Here is a 16,322-nt window from a genome sequence, read left to right as displayed (position 1 = left end):
AAAAACTTACAGATGATCTAAGAACACATTAAGAATCAAAACTGTGATGCACACACAGTATTTGAAGGCTCTCTTTCCAGGAACTCACATTTACATAAACCAGAGGCAGCTTGCAATATACAAATAAACCATTATACACATTAAAAAAAAAAAAAAAAAAATCCTGGTCACACAGCGATTCTCTCAGCATTCTGGGGTTTATTATTTAGATGAAGGTAACGGTCATAAAAGCACTGACATATCTACCATGTACATACACATGTTAGAGTACACAGTCCCTGTCCTGAAAGCCCAAGCGCCTGCCCTCGAAATGACAAGGTATTTACCATGGGGCTCGGGGGACCGAGCACAACTACCACAGTGCAGAGATGTGCTGCTGGTCCTCCAGGTATCCTCTACAAACAGAGCATCTCTTCAGCATCACAACACAGAGGCAGGAACTGTGTGGAGTTAATGCACCAAAGACTACAATCGTAATAAAACTGTACCCACAAAAAATGCATCTCTCTGGCCTCTCACTGAGGGGAAAGCAAACACGGGAGCACTAAGAATAGCCTGGACACTCAAAACATAAGTGGACTTGAGACCATCCGAACTTCAGATTACAAAATGAGGGCAGAAACACATGACTGGCACCAGTTACACTGTGCACCCAAAATCAGCACTGAGTTTACAGCGTGCCTCTCCTGCTCACACCAGAGGTTACAGTGCAGCGCTCTCAGGCAACGCCCGCTAACCTGGTGTTTATTTTATCACCGCTAGTTCATATTTGCTGCGCAGTTAATGGCCTTTTAAATCTACAACAAAAAAAGACACCAATTCTTGATAACATTCAAAACACATTGAGAGGCCACGAAGAATGTACAGCTCTAGAAAGTACAAGCCTGATGAGGTTGTTTTTAGAGAACAGATTTGCTAACTCGTGATGCTTAACTCATTCACCAAAGAACCCTGCTCATTCACAAACAACCCCAGCGTGCAGGCGCTGGCACTCCTCGCACATTTGCCTTCCTCTGCATCAGACGCAGCACCGCCACGTGGGACTGCTGCCAGGGCTCGCAATGATGCAGAGCAGATGGGCTCATAGCAGGCAGCAGGCTTTCTCTTTCATACTTCGGATTCATGCAAAATAAGTACCATTGCTGCATTGTTAGGGGTGTACATATAGTTTTAATACACATGTGGAAAGTTTTAATTCACATGTGGAAAGGGTCTGATCTTCAGACCGTCTCCCCTGTGGGTGCAGGAGCCCCTGGGTTCTGCCTGGAAGGTGTCTGGTAGCACAGGTCATCGCTTACTGGTATCGTAGCCTTTATGGACCACAGTCACAGCTTCCACCCCCGGCTTACAGGAAGCTTAGGACATGGCAGGGGAGAACATGTTTGATTGTTTGTAGATGGTCAATGCAATCTAAATTTCCTGATATTAAAATCACAATCCTACTAAATCTTCCAAGGCATGGGTCAGTAGGACTTTGAGGGAGGTAGCACTGTGGGTGGGAGCAAGGTCTCCCCATGCACACCCAACCCTTCCTTCCCAGCTGGTCTGACTGTACAGAACAGGCTGGGACCTCCCCCCAGGAGCCCCACAAGGCTGTACAGCAAGCCAACATTTACACCTCTGTCCTCTGCCTTCTAGGGTTTTGTGCCCTGGCCCAGCTTCTCCAGAAGAGCAAAGCCACGGGGACACTGGTATACCAATACCCCTTGAGAATACAGTACAACTGTATAATCAGTCAGCCTCACACAACCTGGAACAAAATCAGGGACCACACAGGACTTCCCAGCTGTCACTATACTGCATACATATCAACCAAGAAGCTTGCGGAATGGCAGGGATAAAATGCAATCGCTCTCGCTCCAAAGTTGGCAGTGCCTTCCACCCGAATGTTACGAGACTGCTATAGCTCTCGCAGGCTGGGGCTTCACTGTGCTCGTGTGTTTGTTTTATCATGCAGCAGGAAACAGCACTGTATCCCTACCCCACCGTACACGCTACGTGACAAAGCATCGCTAATACACTGATAAATATATCAGTGAACAAAATAAATAACTGGCTCCGATCATGTACTTAGCCGCAGCTACTAAAGCGACGTTGAGAGGAGATCCACACCTTCACTCTTATTTTAAAGATGAGGGCACTAAAGCCCAAAGGAAAGACTTCTCTTGCCTGCGGTCAACCAGCAGCGGAGGTGCAGCCAGAACAGGGTCCACACGCTTGAATAAGCAATATGAGTTCTCAGCAGAGCAGAGCTGTAGATAAAAATTCTCGATAACATAATCCACAGTGATTCTCAGAAAGTCCATAAAGATCTCATGACAACTCTATGCTTATCAGGGCATAATCAGCTTAAAAGAGAAATAAACATGATTATGCTTCCAAAAGAAGACTATAGGCTAGGTTGCTGATTCATCTTTCTTTATATCCAGTGATAACCTCTTGATGTATCAGCGTAGAACCTGAAACAAATCAGTCCAAATAAGGAAAAGAAATCTCACTTGAATCAAATACTCCACTTTCACGATGCTACTTAGAACCAGGACATGCTCTCTATTGCTCATTTTCCCCTCTCCACTCATGAAAAACATTCCTGAACTACCTGTCCCATAACGATGACTAATGTTCCACTAATGTGGGTGTCCAAGTGGAGATGAGTGGTGTTCCTCAGGGGCTGGTATTGGGTCCAGCGCTGTTCACCATCTTTGTCAGTGACGTGGACAGTGGGACTGAGTGCACCCTCAGCAAGTTCGCTGATGACACCAAGCCATGCAGTGCAGTCAACACACTGGAGGGAGGGGACATTATCCAGAAGGACCTAGACAGCCTTGAGAGGTGGGCCCGTGTGAACCCCATGAAGTTCAGCAAGGCCAAGTGCAAGGTCCTGCATGTGGGTCAGGGCAATCCCAAGCACAAATACAGACTGGGTAGAGAATGGACTGAGAGCAGCCCTGAGGAGGAGGACTTGGGAGCGCTGGCTGACCCCACCATGGTCAACCCAACATGACCCAGCAATGTGCACCTGCAGCTCAGAAAGCCAACCATACCCTGGCCTGCATCAAAAAAGCACGACCAGCAGGGCAAGGGAGGCGATTCCCCCACTATCACCACCTCTGCTCTCATGACACCCCACCTGGAGTGCTGCATCCAGCTCGGGAGACCCCCAGCATAAAAAAAGACATGGACCTGTTTGAATCAGTCCAGAGGAGAGCCACAAAGATGATCAGAGCACCTTTCCCACGAAGACAGGCTGAGAGAGTTGGGCTTCTTCAGCCTGGAGAAGCGAAGGCTCTGGGGAGACCTTACATCACCTTCCAGTACCTAAAGGGGCCTGTAAGAGAGCTGGAGAGGGGCTTCTTACAAGGGCAGGTAGTGGCAGGACAGGAGGGAATGGCTTTAAACTGAAAGAGGGCAGATTTAGGTTAGCTCTTACAAAGAAATTCTTCACTGTGAGGGCGGCGAGGCGCTGGCCCAGGCTGCCCAGAGCAGCTGTGGATGCCCCATCCCTGGCAGTGCCCAAGGCCAGGCTGGACGGGGCTGGGAGCAACCTGGGCTGGTGGGAGGGGTCCCTGCCCGTGGTGGGGGGGTTAGAACTAGATGGTCTTTAAGGCCTCTTCCAACCCAAACCATTCTATGATTCTATGATTATAAATATAAACCATCAAAGCTCACTCTCCTCGCTAGCCTAGCTTCTCTGGGGGACTATTTGAACCTCTCTAAATATGTTAAGGTTTACATCATCTAATTGCAAAAGGCGTTGTATAAGCATTAGAGTCAAGTTATGACATTCTTACAATAGAATGAAGAGTCGATCCAATCAACAGCAAAGTTAAAAAAATAATAAAAGTAATGCAATTGAAATGTAGCTATTTTCCAAGCTATTTTTAAATATCTGTCTGTCCCGTACTTACCAACTGGAGACACTGACCCACAAAGGGATAATTGAAAAGCTTTCTCACCCCCTCTTGTTTTTCAATAAGAAACCCCTCACGTTACACAGCTGTTTGCTTAATACAACTTGTTCTTATAAAAGCTCATGAGGCCAAAAGGTCTCTGCTGTGCCTGCCTTCAAGTTTGACTAACCAGTCCGCATCAAGTAATTCTCCACAGTGTTGGGCAAATATGCATCTTTTTAATTAAATTAAAAAGGAAACTATGTGGGCTTTTGAACCTTGCTATTGAGTTAATTTTAAGGGACTATCTGAAGGGATAGCGTTACAGATCACATGCAGATCTCTCTGCTGATGGACCTGGAAAAACGGGACTTAAAACCCCAAGCGAATAATTCAAAGCACATGTTAAAACTTAAGTTATTAAAAAAAAAGAAAAAAAACAAAACATTTTAAGGACTAAATGTATTTTCAATTCTCCACAATAGTTATCTTATGTATGGGAAACATTCAGCATACTAAATAAAACAGCTTATAGAAACCCACACAGATGTGCAAGCTCTCCCCAGACATAAATACAACAGCATCTATCTCCATTTCCAGTTCCCTATCTGTAAAGCAGGATGATGATCCTGTTTTTTCATCCGTGCATCGCCCATTTAAACTTCAGCAGCAGCAGCTTTATCTTGCTATAGGTTTGTATAAGTCCTGACAGCCACATTCTGATCTCCGCAGGTTCGTTCAGGCTCAGTCACTAAACAAATAAATATCACCAAGTTCATGGTTCAATGAGCTGGTCAGTTGGGGTAGCACTTCTGTTACAATTATCAGATGTGTTGGAAGGCAAGCCTGAGCTGGAGAAAACTATACTAAGGCCTGCCAGTGATCCAAGACACAAAGAGCTCCTCAAAAGACAGAGCAGACTTTCTATAACTAGAAAAAGGATGGAAAACCCCAGAAACAGTTACTCGAAAGCACCATCAGCAGAGACTCCCATGACAGAACAGTTATCCAAAACAACTGAAATATGTAATTTATTCTTTTACCATTCACAGCTGCGTAATAAATCAATACACAAAGGTCGTAAGTAGCTTTTAAATTAACCTATTTGTTTCACTTGAATGCTCAGACAGGAAGCTTTACTGAAAAACACTTCGGCCAAAAAAGCTTCAGCTCCTGGCATTCTATATCACTTGTACTTCATTATCAAACTCAAATAACTGGGATACATGCTTTATTAGTAAATACTAGTATCATCTGGTTCTGAAATTTGGCTGTGGTCTGTTCCATATGAGCTGGTGACACACTACAGAGTAGTCCATTAGAGGAAATAAATAATGACTGCAAGATGACTTTGCAAGATATTTTGCTGGGGACAGAATTAAATTTAAACCCATGAGGAAGGAGAGAGAGGGAGGAGAACAAAAGGCCCAAGGATGCTATCTGGTTGTTTTTATAAGCTACTCTCTTAATTCAATTAAAATAAGGTGTGTGGGGCAAAACATTATTATAGGTTTTAATTCTCTTTTTGAAGACTCAAGATACTTACAAATTACATGCAAAAGTCTCCATGCTGTGAAAATGGAAGGAAGAAGGCTTGATGACCTAAGTTCAGATCTAAAGCACTACAGTAAAACAGACCAAACCACAGAAAACTGTGGGTTTGTGCTGCCATATGGGAGGCTTTTCCCTCCATGCAGCTCTGTGCAGGGTATCAGTGAGAAGCAAGCGGGTGCCACGGTCTCACCAAGCTGATGGAACGCTAGGGAAGGATCAGAGACTGTGGAAGTCCCGCCTTGGCTGTCCCAGTGTTATGAAATAGGAGAGCTTTAGCTAAGGAAAGAGAGATGGCAGCAGCATGGGATAAGTCAGTAATTCCCCTTTTGAAGCAAGCATAGACTCGGGTGGAATGCTATCAGCCCCAGGTACCACTCCTCACTCCGCTTCCCTAGCCTGTTGCTGCAACTCATCACATAACAGTAAAATATTTCAGTGCATTGTATTAAATTCATTGAGACAACACAACACTCAAATTAGGCGAAAGGAAAAGCTAGTTCTCAACAGGGCAGATGTCAAGGCTAATATTGCACCCTCCCAACATCTGTGGAGTTCTTATCAAAGCAGTGAATCCCCTGAGATTTAGAAAGGGTTGCAAGCAGGGCCAGTGCCAAAAGGCTCTAAGAGGCATGCTCGGACTGCTTTAGTGGCAATGTGTTAACCAAAGAAGTTGGTCAGGTATTTGTGAAACACTAGTATTTTTTAAAGGAGGAAAAAATCACTAACTCCATATATTTCATCGTGTTTAACAAAATAGAGCGGGTTGAATAAATATTGAACATTAAAAACACGCAGCACCCTTGAAACCCAGCAACTGAAAATGATCCAGTCAAAACATCTGTGATAACAGACCTAAGTATGCAGCAGTTTCCAAGTGAGAAACTCAAGGTGAAGACGGAAGAGAAATAATAACCGCAAAACCCACTTGCACATGCATGTCTAAACACCTGAAAATTCACCCTAAAAGCATTCCCTAATGCTAATCAGGTGTAATAAGTCTGTCTCAGAGTACTAGGCTAGAGTCGCTTCCTTATTTTAGCACAAACATGTACTGACCTCTTTAAACCACCATTATAATTACCGAAGTAATTTTTAAAAAATGCAGCTTATTATCACTTGTTTTCCTTCGAGTACTATCCACCCAAACGGAGCGTGTCAGCGGCAGGGAGACCACTGGGTCACTGTGTTTGTGTAGGAGTTGCTTTATGAACTGTTTTATACATGGCTGGCTTCTCCCAACATTTGGGATTTCCCCCCACTCCCTCAGAAACAGCCCTAGAGACAAAAGCAAAAAAAAAAAAATAAATTCTCTTGGAATAAGTTAGAGAGATTAAATGTACCACACATTTAAAATATGATCATTTCAAAATACCTATTTTTTGACAGCAGACTGCATTTTTCTTATTTCTGCGGTATTGTATAGTGTGTCAAAAGTACTGGAATGGTGCTCTAAGGCCTCAAGGTCCTCTTTCTCATGTAAACCACACAAAAAGCCAAATTCCACCGTCTGTGTTACCCCTGTACAATAACGGGACCACAGTTAGCGGTCACACAGCCAGACCTGAATGAAGGATTTGTTTCGTTCAACTGAAAAACAAGGCAATCCCCTTGCAAAGGAAGCGTTAAGTCCCGTACGTGTAATGTCATGCACAGAGTATTTAAAACTTTCCTCATCTTCCCTCTGGAAAGCCCAGCGCATTCAGACTCAGATAGCTCTCACTGACCCACTAAGCTTTCCTATTTTGCCACATGAAGTTCACAAACGGTGCTTGATCAACCCAAATGACGACAGAAGAGAAGCTGAAGACACAGAGGTTTTGTGCATCACCTCCAGGCACACGCTAGCGGGATAGCCAGGATGCAGGTGCCACACAGGCACAGCTTCCTTGTTGCCCGCTCCTAAGCATCTACTGCACCGATTCATTTGCTTGCAAACAGAATGGGGATGGAGGAAGCAAAATATTCACGTCCTCCATCCTACATGTAAAAAACGTGCCAGCTGAACAGACTAAAGCTTAAACCCCACAAATTCCTGTGCTTGGCACTGCTCGAGTTCAAAGGCTATCTCTAGCTGGCACCGTGACCTTCCTGCTACGAGAACAAACAGTCCACAAAAATGTGGGCAGATTATTTTTTTCATTGGAACAATGCAACAGGCTGGTGTGTATGGAAAGTCTTACAACTGGAACATTCTCTTCACTCTCCGCAATGCCGGTGGGACCACATAACTTTGCTGAAAAACAGGTATCACATGGTGATTTGGTAGTTGTCAGCAACGAGCCAAATCTTTTCTAAGATTTCACACTTTAAAATAGGAAAAGATGCCTTGCCAAAATTGGCTTTTTCTACAGTAAAACCAGACTGAAACCTGAAACACTGAGTTCACACGAATCACTCATATATTCTATACATGGCAGTGTGTTTCAAGAATTGTCCCCTCTTTTTCAGGACAACTTCAGTGTTGAAGCTTCTATTTTCAAAAATCTCCGTTCCCTTCCATTGCAGGTGCAATAACCCTGGCACAGCTGTCTCCAGCCTCCACCCTTCTGAGGAATAAAGTTGGGGGTGTTTGGGTATGTATGTGTGGGTGGGTGGAAAATCCCATAAAATATTAAAAGCCAAGTTTCAGACAGGCCTGCAGAGACACAAGATTTCAGGACATCTCATATCACGTATATGGAAACTTTACCTCCTCCCCACCTTGCCTGCTTTGTGTGTGCTGTTTACTGGATGCCTGCTCATCTTCACTCTAGAGGTTGTTACATTTCATGGACATACAGTGAAAACAGCTGACGATGAACCACTGTTGCTGGGATAAAAAGTACAGGTAGCTATTAAGTCTCTGTACAAACAAAAAATTATACAACTCGGTCCCCACCTGCCCAGAAGCTAACAGCCTTACTAGGTCAGCCATCCTGTCCCAAGATGCTAAAATCTAAAATACTAAGATCTGGTTTTAATTCTCTGTACTCTGCCTTCTAAGCTGCTGGGCTGGGCACTTTCAGAGACAGATGGTTCTTTAGTGTTCATGTACTTTAAAAAGTTTTCAGACAGAAGCAAAAAAAATAAATCAGATGTCAGTTGAAACAGCCCCTTACACACAGAGTACCTTTCCAATTCTGATAAACGTGCTCCTCAGAACCAAAGGCTAGAGAACAAAGTCCCAAAGGAGCTTTACTACATCTTTTGTCGACTGTCTTACCAAGGACACACTTCTATGAACAAAAGGATTTTTTTTCCCTTTTTTTTCTCCCCCCCCTTTTTTTTCTCCAAGGAAAGTTAAGAGCTCTTGGTAGAAAAACATGCATCTTTGGCAAGTATCTTAATTTCTACAAAAGACACAGGGAAGACACAGCATCTGATGATGTATTTTTGGTATACAATTTTTAGCACCAATACCCAAAATAGACATTTTACCTTTTTTTTTTTTTTTTTTTTTAAATAATAAATAGGCTGATCCAATTTTCAACTTGATGAGGAGAAGCTCCCTGGCTTGCTAATACATTGCAGAAGCCATACCGTTAATTAAATGTTCTGATAATACATTACTTTTTCATTAGACATCAGTTTTACTGTTAGTGACAATGACATTTAAGGCATAACAGAATTATATTTGCCAGGGCTGAGTTTCTGGTAATGCCTCAAGTTAGTCTTTAAATTTCTTCACAGAAATTTGCACATGGAACCAAACAGGAGTCTGATCCCATTCTCTGTACCAGCTAAATCTTTGCTGTAGTCAAGAGCTCAAAACAGAGACCATGAATAAGAGCCACGTTTGCGTTCACTTGGCTGGCTGGCTGTATGAGAAGAATCCCCTCTCTTCTAAGAAAGATTATGCAGAAATCAGAATTGGCAAACTGACGTGGAAGTGTAAGACAGCTCACAACACAAAAAATCCTGTGCTGATTTTCAGGAAGAGTATCTGTTGTAATGAGAACTTACTCCTAATCTTCTCTTTTACGTGGTTATTTACCGTTTGTTGAGCATCTCCCATCTGTTCAGTGTTGTGGAAAGCTTTTTTTTCACTTCTCCACTGGTCTCTGGCACTGCCCTCTTGAGTTGAACACTATTTTTCTCATTTTTACAGACAATTTGACTCTATCTACAGTATCTGGATTCTGTGGCTGTGAAATCTGCATATGTTGAAGCCATCACTGCAAGACAACATACTATTTGAAGGTTCTGAGACAGGTTCCCCAATCCAAATCCCTGCTCGTGTAACATGGAGTGATGTTTCCATAATATTCATGAACCACAGTGAATTCTCACTCAATGGTCTTTTCTTCTAAAAAGGTACCTATCAGCTCCACTTTTGCTGTGGTCACTCACCATTTCCATTATAAAATTCTACTTTTTTGCACTTAGAAAATAAGGCAATAAAATACCATGCCAAGATTAAACTTGGCATTCAAGTTCTGTCCAGAAGTAACCTCAATTAATCTTTTTCAGCTAGCAAATAAATTGACTTAGTCATTTTTAAAACACTTGAAAATTAAAGCTGTAGAGTTTCTCGTTCTCATCATTTTCTTGCAGTCACAGGTCTGCAGTTTCAGCGCCCCTTAACTGCTCAGCTAAAACAGTTTGCAAGGACACCTTCTGAACCTGCATGGCCTGAGGAGGTTTTATGCCACAGATGGGATTACACATGCTGCTCCCTGCCTCACCTTAGCTATAGAGAGTGAGGCTGAAGGAAGAAATAATAACTGGATTTACTGTGTGCTGCACTGCTTGGAGCTCAGAACTGAATATAATAAACTCGAGCGCTTCCCATTTGCACCACTGGAGATGCTGGCTGCAGGAACAGGGACCTCGCAGCCTTGACAAGTATATCTCGGACACATCATGGAACCACTTGGGGTACTAGGCAACCGTACAGAGGTACCTCTATTTCTCATTCTGCCTTTTCACAAACTGTTTACAGAGAAGTAGATTGGTAGAAATCAGTCTTGCAAAGTGCTCTGGAACACTGTATTTTAACAGAAGGGCAGTCTACTACAGTACTTGCTCAGTCATTTTTTGGAAAGTAAATGTAGCGGAGGTATTCTTCCAAAGTTTTTTCTTTGCACTTAAATCTTAAGTTCTGTCTGTTCCCTGCACCATTATACTGTCCACAGCTGTTTAGAGGCTCTCACATTAAGATTCCACTGTACTGTGTGTTATTCAGCCCTTCACCACTTCCAACCCTGAACCTGCACCTGAACCCAACATCTATCAAGTTTCATCAGTGCATCTAAGGGCAAAGAGGTCTTTCCTAATGGATCCTACTGTGGGATCCGATCTTCATCCATATTTGAACTGATCTTTTTCCCCATCTGCAGGTTTCCAAGAACAAAGAGGGAAAATAAATTATTACTCTGAATATCTGCCCCATTCCAATTAATCATGACCATGACGCATGTAAAGACTTCCTGGGAACACTATTTATTGCCATCAAGTCTCAGCTGCTGTCTTTTTTTTAGAGGATTTCAAACCATACATCACAGTTCAGCTTTCCTGTTGCTACAATGTGTTAGCAATTAACGTACAACAAACAAGCAGACAATTGTTCCATTTCCAGGGAATAAAATCTCCAAGGATATAAAATGGAAGAGAAACTATCCATCCTTCCCCATATCCTAAGAGTTAAAAATAGAGCAAGCAATTACCTCCCCAAACACACTACATGGTTCAGGCCACAGTAAACAGCCTATGCTTTTACTGTTCCTAAAGTTCTGTCCTCTCCTTACCCTTAAATATTCAGTCCCCACCTCTCCTTGGTGTCAGCACAAGAGTCCAAGCAACCCTATTGATACGGTGGGCCAACGAGCTGTCTCTACCAAAACCAAGGGGGTTTTTGCTTAGCTTAGCTTTCGGCTGGGTCAGCCCCCTTGATGTGACTCACTGTAGTACCACATGAATGCCAGAGGAGAGGGTGAGATGAGGTGAGGATTGCATAAGCTGGTGTGACTGCCAAAGAAACGCTCATGCAACCACAGCCCTAGTCTCAGTCTTATTCCTGGGGGCAGAAATGTGAGAGGGAGCCTGCTTTCTCCACTGGCTTGTTCTCTGTCGCTCCCCTTTGGCAGTGGCAGCCTCCCAAGTCCTCAGGGTCTGGAGCAGCTTCTCAGGGCAGCAGGATTGCTAAGAGGTGCTGGGAAAACCCCGGCAACGCAGCACTAATGATCAGCGCTTGTAACAGGAAAAACAAATACAATCAAAGGGCATTGCTGTGATCTGATGCAAGGCAAATGAAGTTTCTCCTTTGTCAAGATGCTGTCATTGCTTCCCCAGTTCAAGGGCTGAAGGAGGTTACATGGTTGAGAAAATGGACCCTGAGAAGGTGAGGAAGAGAGCAAAATTAAAAATCATAACATACCATTATACTTTCACCTGCAAATCTCTTCTTTACCCTAAGCAGATCCTGTGCCTAACAGCCAGAGGTCACTAAAAGATGAGGATTTTCCTGCTGCCTACAGTGACCTTCACTTTGAGCAGGAAAAACGTCAAGCACAGCTGACTGGCTTGCAGTGTGCACGTCTTTCAAACTCCACGTTGCTCTTTGTTCTATGCATGAAACTTAACTTTGGAAAGCCGAGAGAGTCTTGGGTGCTGCCCAAATGGTTTGATAAACACAGACTTAAAGGAAGTGCATTTGCCTACTTGACATTTTTCTAAATGTCACTAAAGGCACCCATTCTTTCTGTTCACTGCAGTATTTCATTTTATTCCTGTTACAAAGCTGCGACGCTGAATACAGCTTGTGTTACAGGAAGGAAAATGTAACTGGTTGAACAGACTCTAGAATCACTTTGCTTCCAGACAGGTACCTCAAGGTTGTGCTGCCGAAGTCCTGCTGCACGCTGTTTATAAGCAAAGTGATGCTGGACTGACAGTCCTTATAGAACACTGCTTCCCTTATTTAAATGGTACCTCACAGGGTCAAGGAAATGCAAGTTTAATATAACAAATCTAGAGCTTTCTGTTTATCTATGTGCTCCACAGACTGACAAAACTACTAGTATGTTAACTAAATGTACTTCACCAGTCACATCTTTAAAACAAAATCAGTAAAAAAGCAGGACTATATTATGACGTTACTTGCTTTACACTAACTTTATTAAAAAGCTAGAAAAATGCAGCAGACACCTTAAAAACCTGTTCTGTGATGATCTTATCAGAGATGATGTACATACAACTATATATATCTATGTTTGACTCAAAGCACACTGATGATTCTGTTTAAGCCTTGTGAAGATGTTCAGCTGGCCAAAACATTGCACTGCCCGTGTAACCATAATAACTTTATAAATGAAAATTCACACAATGTGCCCTATATAGTTAGGGCCAACTACGCACTGTTCTTACTCGCACTTGATTGGAACAGTTGCAACTACACACTCTCTCCCAGCCCATAAAAAGCACCCTTCTACATCCAGGCTGCCTCTGCACCTTAGGAATGCTACCCTGGCTCTAAACAGGCTGATGCTTTCTCACACTGGGAAAATGTTCAGCCGTGATTTACAGGCCTTCTGTGTCAATGTGACAACTCCCTAAGACTCAGGCAGCAAAAAGATTTAGCCCTACAAATACTATTATTTGAACTTCTCTTTCCACTGGCTACAGATGCATTTAGTGTAAAAAAAAACAACAAACCACATAGTTAAAATTGGAAAAAGCACAGAGCTGGGTTTTCAGAAGTGCTCTGTGTTTGTCTAGTCCCGCTCTAGTTTGACCAGGTTAAGCCCCGTAACTGAGAACTTTTAGAATTTGAAACGTGACTGTTCACTGAGGCTCTGGAGTAACTGCTTCTTGGAGGAAGATGGTATGTATGTTAAAATGTATTACATGCTACATAATAAAACCAGAAGTTGTGCTCTTTTGCGAGACTCGTGGTATTAAACTCAGCTGCTTTGCTCTGCACAGGTTCCCTCAACTGTTCACTTGATTTCGATCCATCTGGATTTTCACCACAGAATTTTGCTTGGAGTTTCCAATTTGAATACATGAAAGCTCTGCCAAAACCACATCACATTCAAACCACAGGAAATCATGAATTTGGCACTGTTTTGACATGGAAGCTGTAAACAGTGTGCAGGTTCACTCAAAACTGGATCACTGTCCTTGGAGTTATGAAACACAACAAAACTTCCAGCAAACCAGGTCAGAATTCTGAATTAGTAAAGCAAGGAGAAATTATGTGACTTTTGCATGGATCAGGATTTTGTTACAAAAATTTTCCCCCAGCTTTTTTCCTTTAGCTATAAACATACTATGTGGAAGAATAAAAACAGAAGTTGGGTATCCTCCTTTCCAAGTCTGAGTTAAAACGGGATTTAGCTAATTCTCATAGCTCTAACATACACGTATCCTATTAAAGACAAAGGTAGTTTCCTATTGGCAACTGTGAGCATGAATAACTGTAAAAGCCGGAATGATACTGAAGATATGAATATGGTTTAGTTTTATGTGCAAAATGATAAGTAGTTAACTTAGAGCTAAATTATATCACTGCTACAGGAGCAAGCCTCCCAGTTAAAATCCACTAGGTTTTCAGCTGCCAAACACTGGATTTTTTCCCCAGGATTCCCGTTAGCAAACCGCAAGGAACTTTTATGAAAATGGAAAAGTCTGAAGTATGATTTTTGCCTTCAAAATAAACACTGCCCTAAAGAAACACATATTTGTAAAGAAGTCACAAGTTCATTGAGGACAAAAGGAAAACAATCTACAATTCCAGACCAAGCCTGAAAATAATCCAGATTCCAAGCCTACCCAAGCCTGAAGTTTGAAGGCAGAGCTACATGAAGGTGATTTGACTGAAGTCAAACAAACAGAAAGCAAAATGTAGTTATGCAAAATAAGATTTATATTACTGTACCACCTGCAAGAAAATGCAGTTTAATCTTGCTGGATTTCATTTTTACCGGATTTTAAACCAGGCAATTTGAATGTCAGAAAAACTGCAGAAAAACGTACGTGTTAACTGTAACACACAGAACCATACATCAGACATATCTGACCTGTCATAGAGTTTTCAGATGTACATAGTTGCTCTCGCAGCTTTTCCACATCGTCCGGATGAACCTGTTCATACAAAGTGCTGCCAAACCATTCAGACTGTGGCTGGTTCAGCACAGGAGTCACAGAATCTGACACGTAGATCACTCTTCCCGTCTCAGCTGCAACTACAAACAGGAACCCATCTGCAGCCTCCAGGATAAGATGTTTCAGTTCCTTCCAAAGAAAGGACTTAATCAGAATGCCAGCAAGAAAAGGGAGTTAAATAACACATCTGTCACTGCCAAAAAATATTGTTTTCTTGTGATCTTAGTAGCTGATCACAACCTAGGCAGAAATTTTCACTGTAGTATTGATTTAACAACACAACCAAACTTGGGGCAAGCCATAAATTGCTGATCTTAATAACGTTTTTATTTATTGCCTTTCATCTGGTGATGTCAAGACACTTTAGGAAAATTAAGATACTAAAACTCACTGCATAGTGTGATAGGCATCTGACATGAAAAAAAATAAAAAGATATTTCAGAGTACAAACAGAGGAAGTGAACAGCTATAACTCAATGGCAAACTCATCCCTTAATTAAACGTCCTGAATAATTTAATTGGAAAGAAACCAACAAATCTTGTGGGCTCGGTTTTGGTTCACACACACACACACACAGAGCGCGCCCCACAGGATGAGCTCTGTTTGTAAATTAAACAGTCACCGGATAAAAGACAGAAAGTGTAATGAGAACAAGGACAGGAATTCCCAGCCTCTCCTCCCATCAGGGGCCTCAAGCCACTGCACAAGAAGGTTCTATCACTTCTTGCTTTCTTTTTCCAGCCTGTGAATATGAAACCTCAGAGATCCAAAGGATCTGAAACACCACTGCCTTTGGCCTTTTCTTTACACAGTCCCCTGCTCCTCATCCTGGGTACTTCTGTCCCGAGACACCCACACACCCACCTGAGATGCAGCACCCAGAGCTCCAACTCCACCTGGGGCTGGAAGGGGGACTGTAGGTCTTTAAAGCAAGGTACTTCTGTCCCTCACTTTCAGTCACTGTGTTTAGACGCCCAAGACCTTGAATTCCACATGCAAACAGCTCTTTGTACGCATCACACAGAAACGCTAACTTTGCTTAACAGAGCTTGAAAACCTCTCACAGGAAAGGAAAACTACCACTCCTGTTCCTGGGGAACAAGCTCAAACAGCCTTTGCTTGGTGGGTCCAGTGACCACCCGAGCTCGTTAAGATACTGCATCTGGAACTCGGACAGAGAGCTTTGGACAATCTCAGTCCCATGCCCGGTTAGACATCTCAGCACAGCTAGTGTGCAAGTGGCAGATACTAGTTGATAAGGTGAGGATCAAAATCTGGCAAATTCTACTAAAGACACGGATAACTCATCTCAACAAACACTTAACAGACTGTTAACCTCTGCCTCTTTATTGTACAGAAAGCACATCAGTTTTCAATCACTGACTATAAAACCCCTACTGCATAGCCATCTGCACTATACAGAGCATAATGAGACCTGTTTCGCATACGTTATTAACACAGAGAAAAATAAACCTTGTTGTTCTGCAAGGTTCCAAAAAATCCCAAAAGCTGCAATGAGAAGTGACTAGGGTGCCCTACCAACCGCCAGCTGAGCGGCACAGGCCCTCCAGAAAGACACCAGGAAAGCCAGAGTAAGTAGAGATGTGAACACAGAGAGGTCAGCAGCAGCTGCTGTTTCTCTAATAGAAAGAAGTATTGCCTCTAGCCATAACTTAACATGTGTAAGTGCTTAAATCGTTTCAGACCACAAAAATGCACACTACACCCATAGGACTTCAAAAACAATGAAGGTGGTAGGAATTTTCAGCGCGCTCAGTTAAACACAGTTTTCA

The 16,322-nt window shown here is 42.7% G+C and overlaps 1 protein-coding gene across 3 annotated transcripts in view; it reads right to left on the bottom strand.

The window, feature by feature from the left end:
* Nucleotides 1-16,322, bottom strand: part of ARNT2 (aryl hydrocarbon receptor nuclear translocator 2) — a 107,398-nt gene that overhangs the window by 52,488 nt on the left and 38,588 nt on the right. For all 3 annotated transcript variants that reach the window (XM_040600654.1, XM_040600655.1, XM_040600656.1), the window contains one exon: nt 14,444-14,657. In XM_040600654.1, coding sequence (XP_040456588.1) covers nt 14,444-14,657 — 214 coding nt within the window. The remainder of the gene's footprint in view (nt 1-14,443; nt 14,658-16,322) is intronic.

This window comes from Falco naumanni, chromosome 7, assembly GCF_017639655.2.
Source record: "Falco naumanni isolate bFalNau1 chromosome 7, bFalNau1.pat, whole genome shotgun sequence".
Lineage (NCBI taxonomy): Eukaryota > Metazoa > Chordata > Aves > Falconiformes > Falconidae > Falco > Falco naumanni.
Note: the sequence above shows the minus strand (reverse complement) of the source record. Positions and strands in the feature narration are given on the sequence as shown.